General features: G+C 34.8%; 2 protein-coding genes across 2 annotated transcripts; one reads left to right on the forward strand and one right to left on the reverse strand.

The window, feature by feature from the left end:
• Positions 1-2,830: 2,830 nt before the first annotated feature.
• On the forward strand, positions 2,831-18,362 carry LOC120070317 (argininosuccinate synthase, chloroplastic-like). Its single transcript, XM_039022241.2, has 7 exons — positions 2,831-3,082; positions 3,186-3,306; positions 3,389-3,437; positions 4,127-4,309; positions 4,406-4,666; positions 16,505-16,593; positions 17,576-18,362. The coding sequence occupies exons 1-7, from the start codon at positions 3,070-3,072 to the stop codon at positions 18,126-18,128; spliced, it is 1,269 nt and encodes a 422-aa protein (XP_038878169.1). The 5' UTR covers positions 2,831-3,069; the 3' UTR covers positions 18,129-18,362.
• Positions 11,123-14,546, reverse strand: LOC150038727 (uncharacterized). Its single transcript, XM_090309488.1, has 2 exons — positions 14,519-14,546; positions 11,123-12,092 (listed from the first exon to the last, which is right to left on the reverse strand). The coding sequence occupies exons 1-2, from the start codon at positions 14,544-14,546 to the stop codon at positions 11,272-11,274; spliced, it is 849 nt and encodes a 282-aa protein (XP_090165614.1). The 3' UTR covers positions 11,123-11,271.
• Positions 18,363-18,588: the final 226 nt, after the last annotated feature.

Here is an 18,588-nt window from a genome sequence, read left to right on the forward strand (position 1 = left end):
TCCCTCTTAAGCAAGATTGTGAAAGCAGTAAAAAACGAGTTTTAGTTTTCTATTAATTTGAAAACATGCAGGAAATTAAATTGCAAGGGATAAATATAAACAGGGGCTGACTCATCTAGTTCTCAGATCAAGATAGACATTTAATGTAATTTCAATCATCATTTTCTGCCAATTGATTATGCAACCGAATTATGCACGCATAGCTACTTACTCTATTCGATCTAATTAGCCTCTGCAGTGGCAGACAACTAGCATTAATCTAACCAAGAAAGCGTCCTAGTTATTAATTAAGGTTGGATATGTCATATCCTAACTAATCTACATGCTTCTAAATTTTGTTGGGTTCAATAGTTTCCATATAAACTAACAACACATGCATTACGATTTAGGATTCAATTATGTTGATTAACTATCAGGAAATTCATATTCAATTAATCAATTTTATCCTTGAACCTAGCAATTAGCACATTCTAGGAATAGCCATCAAATGGCTAATTTACTATTGTTGCTTAGGCGACCTTAGCAAGACATTCTTATGTAATAAATTTGACAAGATATTCATGCAAAATCGTAATGAACTAAGAATCAATTAGCATATACGATTATGTGTGAAAAGTCAACCTCAAAATCATGAGTTCAAAAATTAAAGAAGATTCAAAGAACACACAATTCAGAATTGCAAAACATCAACTGAAAGCATAAAACTCAAGAATTTAACATTGAATCCTTTATCCAAGAAACTAGATGAAATTTACCTAAAAAAATCATAGACAAATCTGTGAGAAATGACCCAATCCATGCTTACAATCCAAAATTAAACTAAAATCTAACCTATTGATACTGAAAAGATAAGGGGAAAGGAAGAAAATTAGGCCTCTCCTTGGCCTCCATAAAAAACAACACCCCTTTTTAACCTAAATGGAATAAAGATATTTATAGAAATCATCGCAGTGTTGCAACCCTCTGAATAGCATTGCAACGCTGCCCTGTGTATGAGCTGAAGAAGAGATGCACGTGCACGATTGGGTAGCGTCAAAAGATTCGTAGCGTTGCAACACTGCCTTGCAAATGCAATTACTGCCTTACAGCATTAGGTGAGCATTGGGCTTAGGCATGTAACGAGCATTGCGAAGCTCTAACAAGGGTATTTTGGTCATTTTCACTTATTTGAAGCCCATATGCTCAAATCAACTCAAATTTGATTCAAATTGATCCCGTTTAGCTCCAAATGCTCAATTCTACCTCTTGATTGCTCAGTACCTACAAAATAAAATAATTAACACATAAAATCCCCTTAACAAGCCTAAATTAAGCAAGGAAATATAGTTCTTTTTTAGAGCTATCAGTAGGGCATCCTATACTTCTTTTATTGTATTCATCGTGCTGTAATAATCATACAGATTATCAATCAAACCTTTTAATATGAAATTTTTGCATAAAAAATCATTTTCTTCCCAATCAACTGCTCTTTTATTTGTTGTTCAGTCGGATCTTCCTTCGGGACAATTGACTTCTTTGTAGGACAGACGTCAACAATATTCTTGACTGTGAGAAAGAATAGCATCTTCTGCTTCCACCGTTTGAAGTTCCCTCCTTCAAATCGGAATGGACGGTTGAGGTTGTTAGAATAGCTACCTTCGATGGATAGAAAACAGTTGCAAACGAACAGTGTCTAACATCAGAAATTAACCTGCAAAACAAAAACCGGTTACAGGTTGAGTTGTGAAACTCACTCTCTTTAAGGAAGATTTTTTTCTTTATTTTAAATAATAATAAAATTTTATTATTATTTTTAATAAAAATAATTTCATACACACATGCCGCACACGGACGGCGGTGGCGTGCGCGTGTGGGATGTCCACTAATCCCACCTTTGCATATATCATCACCCCTTTAAAACATAGGTACCCCTTAATACATTCAACTTTGTAACAATTTAATTCTTGAACTTTAATATATAATAATTTAGATAATTCATCTAAATTAAATGTCAATTTTTGTTATTTGACTTTATAGTTTAAATCCTCTTGGATCTCTACATAATCAAATAACAAAAATTGACATTTTAAATTCAAAGTACATATTGGATCTCTAATTAATTTACAAATCCCCTATGTAGGAATTCTCATTAAATCTTAACACAACTTTCATTATAAGAGTTAAATGTTTTAAGTACAAAGATCAAATTGTTACATACTAAATTTTATGGATAAAGTTATTACAAAATTTGAAGTACACAAATTTGATTGTTACAAACCAAAGTGTAGAAACTAAATTTGGCCGTTCATCAAAGTTTAGTGCCACCAAGAGTAATTTTTAACTTTTCAGAGAACGGATAAAAGTAGCTTAAAAGAAGGGCATCCAAAGATATCTGGGGAATTTTCAAATTAATATAATTCAACCTTGAGAACTCGATGCCCTTGAGGTGGATCTACTACACATTTTAAATTCGCACAAAGCAAACCGTACTTAAAAGAGTGGGATAGGTATAAATATAGCAATTAGACTTAAAGTATTAGTAAATATAGTATAATGTAAAAAACTTGCAAATATAGCAATATTTAGATCTAGCTCTCCTGGTCTAAAGTGATAGACCATATCACTAATAGGAAACTAAGCGATAGAGTCTATCACAGATAAATTTTGTTATATTTTTAAATATTTTAAAATATTGCATTACACATTTAATTATTAACACTAAAAGTATTACCTATTACAATTACGCTAAAATTTAATTCAACTAGTTGTTTGATGATAAACAAGAATTACTTTTGCAATCAAATTGGTTTTTAAAATCCTCTTCGAACTTTGAATTTAAAATCGATTCTTTAGGAAAGTGATTTTAAATGGATTGATCGAGAATCACTTTAAAATCACTTTACGGTTGTTTTGCATTTGTAAAAGATTACAGTTCAAAAACATTTAAAAATTAACAAAAACAACAATATATTTTCTTAAAAATAATAATAAATAAGAAAACTAACTTGACCAGCTTAACCAATATAAATAACAATGTGAAGACAAAGGTTTTCTTGTTCTCATAGAAGATATCTCTTTTGGAGAAGCCTCATGGAGTCTTTATGTAAGTAAAAAATTTAAACAAATAGTAAAACATTTTTCTGTAATTATTATTATTATTATTATTATTTAAATAAAATTTTAATCCTTTAATTTTGAATTACTAGCATTGCAAAGTGAGAGAGAGATAGAAAAATGCAATGGTAAAGGTCTGCTTGGGCAGCTGAAGAAGGTTGTTTTGGCTTACAGTGGTGGCTTGGACACATCAGTCATTGTCCCATGGCTAAGGTATATTTCTTCATTTATTTTGTTTTTGGATTATAATATTTTATCCCATGGGAATTTAATTAATTGAATTTTGTATTTGCAGGGAGAATTATGGTTGTGAAGTTGTATGTTTTACTGCAGATGTTGGTCAAGTATGTAAATTGAATTACCGTTGGTGAACTTTGTATTGTGGTTTTACTTTTCGATCAATAATTAAGATCGTGTTTGATAATCAATTATTTGGGCTCAGTTGATAAGCATTTGAGTTTTGAGAACTGAGTTTATTTTTTGTTCTTTTTTTTTTTTTTTTTTAAAATCATGATCGATCTTCATATTTCTTAAGTAAACTTTCGAACTATTTATGACCAAATTCTAAAAAGGAAGACTAATCTTTTAGTTGTTTTAGTTTTAAAAAATTGACATGGATTTTGAAAATATAGTGTTAGAAAACAGATGACAAAATAAGAAATTAATAAATGGAAGTAATGTTTATATGTTAAACTTTTAAAAGTCAATAATAAAAAACCAAACAGATTTTTTATTTTTAAAAACGAAATCGCAACCAAATAATACATATGAATACAGTTTTTGTTTCTTTGTTTTGTTATTTAATTAAGTTTTGGGGGAAAAAACAGAAAATAAATAAATTAATTAAAAAGTTTGTTTTTGTTTTTGTTCGTGAAACTTTGCAAAAGAATCGAAATGTTTCAACTATAGTAAAAAGAAATAAATAAATAAGAAGAAACCAGAACACAACTTTCAAAAACAGAACAAAACCGACCTTTTTTTCTATCTTATACCTTCTTTTTTTTTTTTTTTTTTTTTCATGACAACTTTGTAGGGTATGAAGGAATTGAAAGGTTTGGAAAAGAAGGCTATAGCAAGTGGGGCTTCTAAATTGGTGGTAAAGGATTTAAGGGAGGAATTTGTAAAAGATTTCATATTTCCTTGTTTACGTGCTGGTGCAATTTATGAAAGAAAGTACCTTCTTGGAACATCAATGGCCCGTCCGGTTATTGCAAAGGTAAGTCCTTCAGCATTCTAAATGCTTAAAAACATTTTTTCTGTTATATTGTTACTTGAAAAAGTGATTACAAACAGACTCTTATATTCTAAAAAGGCCATGGTGGATGTTGCGAATGAAGTTGGGGCTGATGCAGTTTCTCATGGATGCACTGGGAAAGGAAATGATCAAGTACGATTTGAGTTGGCCTTTTTTGCTCTAAATCCCAATCTAAAAGTGGTTGCACCATGGAGGGAATGGGATATTACTGGAAGACAAGATGCTATAAAGTATGCCAACAAGCATAATATACCTGTTCCAGTCACTAAACAATCAATTTACAGTCGAGACGCTAATTTGTGGCATCTTAGTCACGAGGTATCGCTTATTAATTAAGACCTATTTCAAATTATTTTTTCAGGTCCTCGTTGTTTCATAATGTGGTGTTCATGGGTTGAATTGGATTGGGTTTGAAAGACTTTTTAGACCTAATCCAATTATTCGGTTGTAAATTTCTTCAACCCAAATGTCACACCCCGCCCCAGACCACCCTCTTAGCCTAGAGAAGGACGTGACTGCAGCAGTTATCAACCCTTAGGCTGATAGTTACTGCCTAAAAACTCTTGCAGAATAACTCTGATACCAAATACAAATTATATGCAACGGGACGGTTATAGGCCCACAATTTATTAACTTAGAAACTTAATATGTTTAAAGTATTTACAACATTAGATTTACAAGTCCCAAAACCCAAACCCTATTCCCTATATGAACAATAGTAACATGTGTACGATATTAACAGTAACCACCTAGCAAACGGTTACAAGTCTTTTGTGGCAGAGCAGATACTGAGCTGTCTTCAGAAGATTTGACCGCTACCTGTGGGGGGAAAAAAACATTTGAAAACGGGGTGAGCTTACGCCTAGTGAGTGACCGAGAAAACATAGTAAATTCTCATGCATAATTTTAGAAGATAGTTGTATCTGAAATATAATTTAATGCAGCATAAACAATTTCCAAGCATAATGTATATAAAACTGTTTTAAACATAAAACAGTAAAATCATTTCTCAAATCATAGTACTGTATAACTGGTAAAATAATCCCAATACCAACTACTAGTCCAGAGAGAACCCTTTTGTTCAATCTCTGACTTTATTCACCTGTGGTCACATTAGCTACTACTGCTCAGATACCTTCTCCTTGTACTTCAGTATCGAGCTACTAGGATACCTTCTCCAACGTACTTCAGTATCCCGTTGGCTTGGTACCTTCTCAAACGTACTTCAGTACCAATAGATACCTTCTCCTTGTACTTCAGTATCTAGTTGGGTGGATGCCTTCTCCTTGTACTTCGACATCGCATTTTACCAAAACTATTTATAAACAACTTTTCTCTTTAAAGCATGTACAGTATAACACATATACAACATGGCTTTAAAGATGGTAACGCATGCTGGATAAAATCAATACATATACATATGTAAATAGTTTTTCAACAATATGCATGCGTTCAAATCACAATTCAAACTTGCTTGGAAACCACTTTATAAAACTAGTAGGCATGAGAATTATTTTCGCAAACATGCTTTCTGTAAATGTTGTAATCAAAACAGTTTAAAAACGTTTTAGTTTGAAAACATTTTAGCCACTCACCTCGAATTCTTAGGAACTTTTCACTCTAGTAGCTCCTCGGGTCCCTTTTTCATCCCTAGAATCCAGATTCAACTTTCAACTTAGATTACTCATAGTTACGAACCTTATTTGGAAATACTTCCTTCTACAAACATATTCTAAAATGTCTTAGAAATCTTACTCTAAACTTTCAGCTCAGAATTTCTCGTGATTTGGCCGGAATCTCAAAAGCTTCAAGACTGGCCCAGACTGATCCGACAGTCTAACCCTTCTACCTTCTTCTCAACCTCTAGCCCAGTTCCTTTGAGCTTTTTCCTCCGCATCCCTATTCTGAAAATTAGACTTCCAGAGCTTTCAGATGGCTTTGGAATCACTCCAAACTCACAAGTAGATTGGAAGATCTCTTCATCCAAAGTTGACATATTCCTCTGAATTCTCACTGCCCTCTACTTTCTCTACGAAATTTATGATTTTGTGATTTGAAAATGAAATCCCAAAGCTCTATTTATAGGCATTCAAATTTCTCGTGGGATTGACAGCACTTACTTGGCTGCATGGCCAAATGTTTAATCCTTTCTTTATCAACGTAAGTTGACTTCACCTTGGTTCAATGTGTTCTTCCCAAACGCATCCAACACAATTTCTTAGGGTTTAAGAATTTCTCTTAATCGAACACCTAGATTTTAATTGACGTTTGACCTTACGTCTTCAAGCTTTGTTTGTATTCAAATTAGGGTTTTTAAATGCATAATCCACCCCAATGCATCCAAATACATCGCCTAGAAGCTTGCTCGGTTGTTCAATGCATAGGCAAGGCGTGGGCGTGACGTTCGAATCGGACAAAGCAAGGCTAACGCATAGGCACTCTCGCTCTTTCTGCTCTCGCTCTCTCCCACTTTCTCGCTCAAAATCTCGCTCTCTCCACTCTCGCTCTCTCCAACTTTCTAGCTCAAAATCTCGCTCTTTCTACTCTCGCTCTCTCCATCTTTCTAGCTCAAAATCTCGCTCTCTCTACCCTCGCTCTCTCCCTCTTTCTCGCTGGTCTCGATCTCAATGATCTCGCTCTCAACGATCTCGCTGATCTCACTCTCAACGATCTCGCTCTTAGCTACTGCGAACATTGTTTGTCTCCGTGCAATTTCTACACGATTGTGCCACTAGTCACTTGCCTTCCAGTGCTTTGTGCACAACACGCATTTCACATAAATTTTTCATACTTATCCAATTTTTCCCAAATTTCACAAACTCAATGTCCATAGTTTTCTTTCCGAATCCCCATTCCTTCTTGACCATTTCACACTAACTTTCTCATCAACCTACTCAACTTATTTATACAAATTTAAATAGGGACACACAATTAAGTGGAAAATTAAGACAATTTAAATTAGAAAACACACTTAAGTGTAAAATTGGGATTCACGGTTCTCATTTACCTCCTCCTTATAAAAATTTCGTCCTCGAAATTTCGCCACAAGTCCGTCAGTTAAACAACTGCGGATACTTATTTTTTATTTGCTCCTCAGCTTCCCATGTTACTTCTTCTATAGCATGATTTCACCATAGCACCTTTACTAATGGGATTGTCTTATTCCTCAAGACTTGTTCCTTTCTGTCCAGAATCTCCACTGGTTTTTCCTTATACGACAAATTCTCTTTCAACTGTATCGGTTGCTCAAATAATATATGAGTAGGATCTGGCACATACTTTCTAAGCATTGCCACATGAAACACATCATGAACACGAGATAATTCCGGAGGTAAATCCAATCGATATGCCATTGGACCAATTCTTTCTATTATCTCATAGGGTCCAATATATCTTGGGCTTAACTTCTCTTTTCTACCGAACCTGAGTATTTCTTTCCATGGAGATAATTTCAGAAATACTTTATCACCCATTTCAAACTCTAATTCTCTTCTCCGCTTATCAGTATAACTTTTCTGCCTATCTCGAGCCGTCTTAAGATTATCTCTTATAATCTTAATGTTATCTGATGTCTGTTGTACAAGTTCTGGACCTAGTAATTTCCTTTCACCGACTTCATTCCAGCATATCGGAGTCCTACATGATCTTCCGTATAGGGCTTCATATGGTGCCATTCCGATACTCGAATGATAGCTGTTGTTATACGCAAATTCAATTAACGACGGATGCGTATCCCAACTTCCTTTGAATTGCAACACACATGCCCTCAGCATGTCTTCCAATGTCTGGATTGTCCGCTCAGACTGACCATCTTTCTGTGGATGAAAAGCGGTACTGAAATATAACTTGGTCCCCATAGCTTTCTGCAAACTAGGCCAAAACTTTGATGTAAATCTAGAGTCTCGATCTGATACAATTGAAACTGGAGCTCCAAACTGACTTACGACTCGATCAACATATAGCTTAGCTAGTTGGTCCCGGGTATAAGTGGCTTTAATAGATAAAAACTTAGCTGTTTTTGTCAATCTATCCACAATTACCCATATACCATCATAGCTTGCTGGTGTCTTAGGTAATCCATACAAGAAATCCATCGTAATATGTTCCCACTTCCATTCTGGTACTGGGAGTGGATTAAGTAATCCTGATGGTTTCTGTCTCTCTGGTTTAACTTGTTGACATATTAGACACTTGTCAACATACTCCGCTATTTCTTTTTTCATACCCAACCACCAGTATGATTTCTTTAATGTTCTGTATATCTTCGTACTGCCTGGGTGCATAGCATATGCCAAACTATGTGTTTCTTCTAGGATAGCTTGTCTATGAGCTAAGTCCTTAGATACGCAAATCCTACCCTTCTTTAGTAGCACTTTGTCTATTCTTAGTTGATAGTCCGTCCTCAATCCTTTATCCATTTCTTCAGCTAACTTCTTCAGATCAGAATCCTTTAATTGCTCACGTAGAATATTTTCTACAAGAGTAGGACGCACTTGAAATAAGGCTAGTAATCCTCCTTTTCAACCGATTGATAATGTTGCCCTAGTATTATACAACTCATAGATCAATCTACCCTTCATTGAATTAATACCAGCGCTAGCTAATCTAGTTTTTCGACTTAAGGCATCAACTACCATATTTGCTTTACCTGGGTGATAGTCAATTGTACAGTCATAATCTTTAATCAATTCAAGCCATCTTCTCTGTCTTAGGTTTAGTTCCTTTTGATCAAAGATATGCTTTAGACTCTTATGGTCTGTAAATATATGGCATCGCTCACCAAACAGGTAATGTCTCCACAATTTTAGAGCTAACACAACTGCTGCTAATTCTAAGTCGTGTGTAGGGTAATTACATTCATGCTTCTTTAACTGTCGCGAAGCATGGGCTACTACTTTTTCCTCCTGCATCAGCACACATCCTAATCCTTGTCGAGATGCATCACAATAAACTTCAAACCCCTTATCTGGTGTAGGTAAAGTTAATAGTGGTGCTGATACTAACCTTTGTTTCAGCACTTGGAAACTATGCTCGCATTCTGGCGACCATTCAAACTTCGCATCTTTTCTGGTCAGGTTTGTCAATGGAAGGGCTATCTTAGAGAAACCCTCCACGAATCTCCTACAATAACCTGCTAAACCTAGAAAACTGCGTACTTCGGTTACATTCAGGGGTCGTTCCCAATTAACTACTGCTTCTATCTTTTGGGAATCAACACTAACTCCGTCAGCTAAAACTATATGCCCAAGAAATATGACTTGATTTAACCAAAAATCACACTTACTAAATTTGGCATATAACTTCTTTTCTCTTAAAGTTTGTAATACCATCCTTAGATGTTCTTTGTGTTTTTCCGTACTACTGGAATACACTAGTATGTCATCTATGAATACTATCACAAACTGATCCAGATAAGAATGGAATATCCTATTCATCAAGTTCATAAATACCGCAGAAGCATTTGTCAATCCAAACGACATTACTAGGAACTCAAAATGTCCATATCTAGTTCTGAATGCAGTTTTAGGAACATCTATGTCTTTCACCTTCAACTGGTGATAGCCTGACCTCAAATCTATCTTAGAGAACACCGTTTCTCCCTTTAACTGATCGAAGAGATTATCTATACGAGGCAATGGGTACTTATTCTTAATGGTCACTTTATTCAACTGTCTATAGTCTATGCATAATCTAAGAGTACCATCTTTCTTCTTAACAAACAAGACTAGCGTTCCCCAAGGTGATACACTGGGTCGAATGTACCCCTTATCCACAAGTTCCTGTAATTGAACTTTTAACTCTCTCAACTCCGTTGGGGCCATCCTATATGGTGCTTGGGATATAGGTGCAATACCAGGAATTAACTCAATAGTAAATTACACTTCCCTATCAGGCGGTAAGCCTAGTAATTCTTCAGGGAACACATCTAAGAATTCTTGTACTACAGGTACATCCTCAGGTTTTAGTTTCTTATCTTGGGAAACTACTACAGATGCTAAATAAGCTTCACATCCTTTACTCAATAGTTTTCTAGCTTTTACCGCTGATATTAAACTTCCTGGGAGTATTCTTTTACTTCCTACCAGAGTTATTTCTTTTTCACCGGGTTTCCTAAATACTATTTCTCTTCTAAAGCAATCCATAGTGGAATAGTTTACTTAGGAAATCCATACCTAAGATAACATCAAATTCTAGTAATTCTAATGGAATCAAGTCGACCCAAAAACTTTGGTCTCCAAGAATTACTTCACAATTCCTATAATACTCATGTACCACTAGAGTATCTCCTACAGGCGTAGAGATAAATAATTCCTCATTTATACGTTCAGGTATTTTATCTATATGTAATGCACATATACTAGATATGAATGAGTGTGTAGCACCAGGATCAAATAATGCATAAGCGGATGATTACATAAATTTATCGTACCAGTTATGACATCTTGAACTTTTTCCGCTTCCTGGTGTGTCATGGCATATACTCTACCCTACTACTGCTGCGGTGGTCGTCCAACTACCTCTTTCTGCTTAGCCACATCGGATCCTTCTCCCCTAGTCCCGGTCGTTCTAGGTTGGTTTACAGTCTAGGTAACTTCTCTTTGCTCATTTTATGCTCCATGACCTAGCTGAGGACAATCTCTTTTGAAATGTCCAGCTTGTCCGCACTGGAAACACACATTCCTATTACCATAACATACTCCTGTATGAGGCCTACCACAGTTTACACAAAGTGGTTTCCTCCCCGTACTAGCCACCAACTCACTAGCACGACCTGATACTGATCTACCACTTTGTTTAGCTACAGGTCTGGACTTCTTTCGACTCAAACTTTGTTGGCTCATGCCCCCAAAACTCCTTATCCCCGACTGTCCAGAGAACGAGGATCTAAATTTTTTACTTCTTGTTTCTCCAAGCACTCTAAACTATCCTTCTCCTGGTTGAAGTTCATCCTCCTTCGCTACACTCCGCTCTACTCGGATAGCGGTCTCAACTAACTGAGTGAAATTCACCCAATTAGATGTAGAGGTAACAGGTGTACGTATTTTTCTTCTTAGGCCACTCTCAAATCTCCTACACCTCTCCTTCTCTTCTGCGATGATCGGAAGGGCATACTGAGATAACTCAGTAAATTTTTGCTCATACTCAGCAACCGTCATCACTCCCTGAGTTAGCCTAAGGAATTCCTCCCTCTTCGCATCTCTAAAAGAACTAGGGTAGTATTTATCCTCAAATACTTGTCTAAACTCAGACCAAGTCATAGTTTCTGAACTACTCCTTCTAGCCTTTATCACTTTCCACCATTTCTCAGCCCCTTTTTGCAACAAGAATGACGCTAACTCGACCTTACGGTCCTCAGGGCATCTCATAACTTTAAAACACTTCTCAATCAAATCCAACCAGATTTCAGCATCTAATGGATCTGTGGTTCCATCAAACGTCGTGGCTTCTAAAGCTTTTAGCCTCTCGACGCCGAACTTCTTTTCTTGATCATTTTGAATTGATCCTACACTCGCCACTAATCTTTGAGTGATTCTATCGAATACTTGATCCTCCATCTGGGCTTCTACATCTACTTTTGGTGTACTAGACTCTTTTTCAGAAGTTTCCTTCTGTTCTACTGAGTCTCTAACTCTTTTCCCCTTCGGATCTGGGTCTGATGAAACCTCAGGACCTCCACTGGTAGGGTCAATATTCCTCTTCTCAGTCTGTTTGCTCGGTCTGCCTCTTTTCTCAGCATCTTTGCCTAATTATTAGGTACACATGTTAGGGACTTATCTATGGGACTTTAATTTAATGCATGAACTCTCTCTTTCACCCAAAGTCTTATGTTTTAGTACTAAGCTAGCTTAAATCTTTCCCAAACTTACGTATAACCCATACTTTAATACCAAGTTGGGGTCAACTAATTCCTCAATTGTCCCAAAAACTTATGCTCTGATACCAAACTGTCACACCCCGCCCCAGACCACCCTCTTAGCCTAGAGAAGGACGTGACTGCAGCAGTTATCAACCCTTAGGCTGACACTTACTGCCTAAAAACTCTTGCAGAATAACTCTGATACCAAATACAAATTATATGCAACGGGACGGTTATAGGCCCACAATTTATTAACTTAGAAACTTAATATGTTTAAAGTATTTACAACATTAGATTTATAAGTCCCAAAACCCACGAACCCTAGTCCCTATATGAACAATAGTAACATGTGTACAATATTAACAGTAACCACCTAGCAAACGGTTACAAGTCTTTTCGTCCTTTAATGGCAAAGCAGATACTGAGCTGTCTTCAGAGGATTTGACCGCTACCTGTGGGGGGGAAAAACAAAAACATTTGAAAATGGGGTGAGCTTACGCCTAGTGAGTGACCGAGAAAACATAGTAAATTCTCATGCATAATTTCAGAAGATAGTTGTATCTGAAATATAATTTAATGCAGCATAAACAATTTCCAAGCATAATGTATATAAAACTGTTTTAAACATAAAACAGTAAAATCATTTCTCAAATCATAGTACTGTATAACTGGTAAAATAATACCAATACCAACTACTAATCCAGAGAGAACCCTTTTGCTCAATCTCTGACTTTATTCACCTGTGGCCACATTAGGTACTACTGCTCAGATACCTTCTCCTTGTACTTTAGTATCGAGCTACTAGGATACCTTCTCCAACGTACTTCAGTATCCCGTTGGCTTGGTACCTTCTCAAACGTACTTCAGTACCAATAGATACCTTCTCCTTGTACTTCAGTATCTAGTTGGGTGGATGCCTTCTCCTTGTACTTCGGCATCGCATTTTACCAAAACTATTTATAAACAACTTTTCTCTTTAAAGCATGTACAGTATAACACATATACAACATGGCTTTAAAGATGGTAACGCATGCTGGATAAAATCAATACATATACATATGTAAATAGTTTTTCAACAATATGCATGCGTTCAAATCACAATTCAAACTTGCTTGGAAACCACTTTATAAAACTAGTAGGCATGAGAATTATTTTCGCAAACATGCTTTCTGTAAATGTTGTAATCAAAACAGTTTAAAAATGTTTTAGTTCGAAAACATTTTAGCCACTCACCTCGAATTCTTAGGAACTTTTCACTCTAGTAGCTCCTCGGGTCCCTTTTTCATCCCTAGAATCCAGATTCAACTTTCAACTTAGATTACTCATAGTTACGAACCTTATTTGGAAATACTTCCTTCTACAAACATATTCTAAAAAGTCTTAGAAATCTTACCCTAAACTTTCAGCTCAGAATTTCTCGTGATTTGGCCGGAATCTCAAAAGCTTCAAGACTGGCCCAGACTGATCCGACAGTCTGACACTTCTACCTTCTTCTCAACCTCTAGCCCAGTTCCTTTGAGCTTTTTCCTCCGGCAGCCCTATTCTGAAAATTAGACTTCCAGAGCTTTCAGATGGCTTTGGAATCACTCCAAACTCACGAGTAGATTGGAAGATCTCCTCATCCAAAGTTGACATATTCCTCTGAACCCTCACTGCCCTCTACTTTCTCTACGAAATTTATGATTTTGTGATTTGAAAATGAAATCCCAAAGCTCTATTTATAGGCATTCAAATTGCTCGTGGGATTGACAGCACTTACTTGGCTGCATGGCCAAATGTTAATCCTTCCTTTATCAACGTAAGTTGACTTCACCTTGGTTCAATGTGTTCTTCCCAAACGCATCCAACACAATTTCTTAGGGTTTAAGAATTTCTCTTAATCGGACACCTAGATTTTAATTGACGTTTGACCTTACGTCTTCAAGCTTTGTTTGTATTCAAATTAGGGTTTTTAAATGCATAATCCACCCCAACGCATCCAAATACATCGCCCAGAAGCTTGCTCGACCGTTCAATGCATAAGCAAGGCGTGGGCGTGACGTTCGAATCGGACAAAGCAAGGCTAACGCATAGGCACTCTCGCTCTTTCTGCTCTCGCTCTCTCCCACTTTCTCGCTCAAAATCTCGCTCTTTCCACTCTTGCTCTCTCCAACTTTCTAGCTCAAAATCTCTCTCTCTCTATTCTCGCTCTCTCCCTCTTTCTCGCTGGTCTCGATCTCAATGATCTCGCTCTCAACGATCTCGCTCTTAGCTACTGCGAACATTGTTTGTCTCCGTGCAATTTTTACATGATTGTGCCACTAATCACTTGCCTTCCAGTGCTTTGTGCACAATACGCATTTCACATAAATTTTCCATACTTAGCCAATTTTTCCCAAATTTCCCAAACTCAATGTCCATATTTTTCTTTCCAAATCCTCATTCCTTCTTCACCACTTCACACTAACTTTCTCATCAACCTACTCAACTTATTTATACAAATTTAAATAGGGACACACAATTAAGTGGAAAATTAAGACAATTTAAATAAGAAAACACACTTAAGTTTAAAATTGGGATTCGGGATTCATACCAAATAATCCTTATTTAAAAAGAACTCAATCCAACCCAACCATGAAATATTTGGGTTGGGTTGGATTGATTCAGGTCATTTATTTAAAATTTTGTTATAAAAACAAGCAAAATGTAAATATGTAAATATCTAATTTAATTATTTTCATATATTGAATTAAGATTAACAACTCAATTTCAACTTATATAGTGAAAATTTTCTTTCTAAATTGCAAAGAAACTACTTCTAAGAGTTGTTGAAGAGTAAATTATTCAAAAAATATTTGAATCAAATAAAATTAAAATTCACATATGTATAAATAATTGTGTTATAAGTAATAAAAAATATATATTTTAAAGTTAATAATAAATTCGGGTTAGTTCAGGTTGGTTTGGGTTATATTAGTTGAATTCATGAATCAACTTAACCCATAAATTTTTCATTTATTTGAACCCAACACAACCCAAATGAGTTGATAACCCAACTCAAACCGCATGGATTAGGTTGGGTTGATCGTTTTTTCGGGTCATCGGGTTTTTTGAACACCCCTATTTCATACTCACTTAGGTCTCTTTTAATTACATTTTGGTCTTTTGTTTTTCGTTTTTTAAAATAAAGTCCTATAAATTTCTTGCCTTATATATATATATATTTATTTATTTATTTAAAAAAAATTATTAGAATTTGGCTAAGAACCCAACTATTTTACTTAATAAAGATGCAAACATTGGTAAGAAATAGACTTACAAACACTACTTCAAACCTCAACTTTTGGTTATTAAATGACCTAGTTTCTAGTTTTTTATTTTTAAAAATTAGGATTATAAACACAACCTATTGATTTTTTTGTTATATTGTCTACATTTTTTTAAGTTTTTTCAAAACTCAAACATGGTTTTTCAAAACCGGTAGAATTTAGGCCCTGTTTGAGTCTATTCCATCAACATTTCTTATCATGATTTGCATCTTTCTTAAGTACAATAGTTGAATTCTTAGCCAAATTCCAAAAACAAAAACAACTTTTTTAAAACAACTTTTTTAATTCTCAAAATTTTGCATGGTTTTTTAAACTATCGGTAAAAAGTAGATAATAAAAGAAGGAATTTGGAGGTGGGAATAAGTGTTCATAAGCCTAATTTTCAAAAATCAAAATAAAATCAAAATGATAATACACCAAACGTGGCCTTACAGTTTACCGAGAAAAAAATATTAAAGTCATGGTAAGGAAATTGTTTAGAAATTGTGAGAAATAAGCACAATTTTTAGAAACTAAAAACTAAAAGTCGGAATGATATCAAATTATCCTTAATTTTTTCTTTTTTAAAAAAAAATTAAGCTTATAAACACTATTTGTATCCTCATTAAGTTTCTATGTTTTTTTTTTAAAAAAAAAAGGGAAAAGAAAAAGAAAAAAAACAAGCCACGTTCTAAAATCTAAAAAAAAAAAAAAAGTTTCAAGACTTCTTTGTTTTCAGAATTTGACTCAATCTTCGAACATTTTGTTAAAAGTGAAAACTGCAATTAGAAAACTAGAATGATACATGCATAAATTTTAAAAATAGAAAAATAAAAACAAAATTATTATTAAAGGGTTCTTAAGTGATTAAATAAGATATTTTAAACTCTTAAAATGAAATTTCAAACATGCTATAGTTGGGATGTCCCGAGAAATGTGTAGGTCGATTTTGAATCTTTGTGAATTCTATTAACTACTGTTGATGTCCTTTGTGGGATTACGAATTTTTAGGGGGACTTTTTGGAAGATCCAGCAAATGAACCTAAAAAGGACATGTACATGATATCTACAGATCCAGAAGATGCACCAAATGAACCTGGGTAAGTTTAAGCTTCCTTGGTTTTTTTAACTCGAAATCTTATAGGATTCCAGTTCATAAGTTTTGGCCATTACATATCATATAAACTTCTTGTTTGAGACTTGTTCTTGATTCTGGTCTTTATCAACAATTCAAAAATTTTGGACTAATATGTTGAGGTATAGAATCAAATTCATTTTTGACCATACACACACACTTGGAAGATTGAGAGTTCTATTCCAATAGTATAAGTTCTTTCTTTTTGTTATCTAGGTTTCAAAAGAGTAGTTTTGTCATTTGCTTAAAAAGTATCTTTATTATTTCAAAATAAGATATTTCAAAATTTGCAATATTACTTTGTCTTTCAAATAATTTTATGGTTTATAAATATATTATCAAAATTATAATTCGTTTAAATTATCATCCAATTTTTAAGATCTCATTTGATAATCATTTTATTTTTTGTTTTTTGTTTTAGAAAATTAAGCCTATAAACATTACATTAATCTCTAAATTTCTTCCTTTGCTATCTACTTTTTACCAATTGTTTAAAAATAAGCCAAAATTTGAAAACTAAACAAAAGTAGCTTTTAATAACTTGCTTTGTTTTTTAAATTTGGCTAAGAATTCAACCATAAAAGATGCAAACCATTGTAAGAAAATGGGAGAAAATAGACTAAATTTTCAAAAACCAAAAACAAAAAACGAAATGATTACCAAACGGAACCTAAATTTGCTACCAAACTTTTTCTTGAATCCCTTATGTTTGAAATTTCATTTGGTCTCCATATCTTTTAGTTTGCTCGATTTCTCTTATCTAATTTTAATTGTCTTCGTGGCAAGATTATCGTATATTTTTTTAAAAAAGAAATCATTTCCAATTAACATTTTTAGTATAAATTTTGAGAACATATAAAAATTGGAAGTCATGGACTAAAATTAATTTCTTGTCATACCTCAATCTCAATAAATCGAAATGCTATCATCGTCATCATCTTTGACAGATACGTGGAAATAGGAATTGTGGGAGGTCTCCCTGTATCCGTCAATGGCGAGGTACTTTCACCAGCCTCTCTTCTCTCCAAAGTAAACGAAATTGGTGGAAAGCATGGAATCGGGAGAATCGACATGGTTGAAAATCGTCTCGTGGGCATGAAAAGCAGAGGCGTCTATGAAACCCCAGGAGGAACCATCCTTTTCGCAGCCGCCCGTGAGCTCGAGTCTCTGACTCTTGATCGAGAGACGATCCAAGTGAAAGACTCATTGGCCCTGAAATATGCAGAGTTGGTTTATGCAGGTAGATGGTTCGACCCTCTTCGTGAATCCATGGATGCTTTCATGGAGAAGATCACAGAGACCACCACCGGCTCCGTCACTCTCAAGCTCTATAAGGGTTCCGTCCATGTCGCCAGCCGCCGGAGTCGTTACAGTCTTTATAGGGAAGATATCTCCTCATTTGAAAATGGGCAGATTTACAATCAAGCTGATGCTGCTGGTTTCATTCGCCTTTATGGCCTTCCCACCAGAGTCCGGGCAATGCTCCACAAGGACTTCTGATCCTCCCTTTGACCATAAAATTTGTAGTACTATGTTCATAAGAAAAATTTTTCATACTACTTATATTAGTTTCTTGCTACAATAGTGGCACTTAAAAATTATGTCAGTCTACAAAATAAATCAATAATAAATTAATAAATCATTTAACGATGTATCAAATAATGAACGAAAAGAATTGGTATTACAGTGGTACTATATTTCCCATCATACCTAATAAATACACCTTTGGGACAACATTAAATTCTTTTGGAACTTAGATGTATTTTCTTTTTGACTCGTGGGGATTTGTACGTGATTTCAAAATATATCCACAATATCAATACAACAAAAACATCATGACTCTAAAAAAAATCGTTATAAATATATTTCTTGACTCTTATTTCAATATTTGAATTCACCATCAAGAAAAGTGCATCAATGACACATCTAAAATCTGTCATTATTAAATATTTCATGACTT

The sequence above is a fragment of the Benincasa hispida genome, chromosome 1 (assembly GCF_027475165.1).
Source record: "Benincasa hispida cultivar pf3 chromosome 1, pf3_genome.v1.1, whole genome shotgun sequence".
Classification (NCBI taxonomy): domain Eukaryota; kingdom Viridiplantae; phylum Streptophyta; class Magnoliopsida; order Cucurbitales; family Cucurbitaceae; genus Benincasa; species Benincasa hispida.

Coding starts and splice junctions, on each gene's coding strand:
- LOC120070317 (XM_039022241.2), top strand. Junction 3,438..4,126: donor TTACTGCAGATGTTGGTCAA/GTATGTAAATTG, acceptor ACAACTTTGTAG/GGTATGAAGGAATTGAAAGG. Junction 4,310..4,405: donor CCCGTCCGGTTATTGCAAAG/GTAAGTCCTTCA, acceptor TATTCTAAAAAG/GCCATGGTGGATGTTGCGAA.
- LOC150038727 (XM_090309488.1), bottom strand. CDS start 14,546: ATGCGTATTGTGCACAAAGCACTGGAAG. Junction 12,093..14,518: donor TGTGCACAAAGCACTGGAAG/GCAAGTGATTAG, acceptor CCTAATAATTAG/GCAAAGATGCTGAGAAAAGA.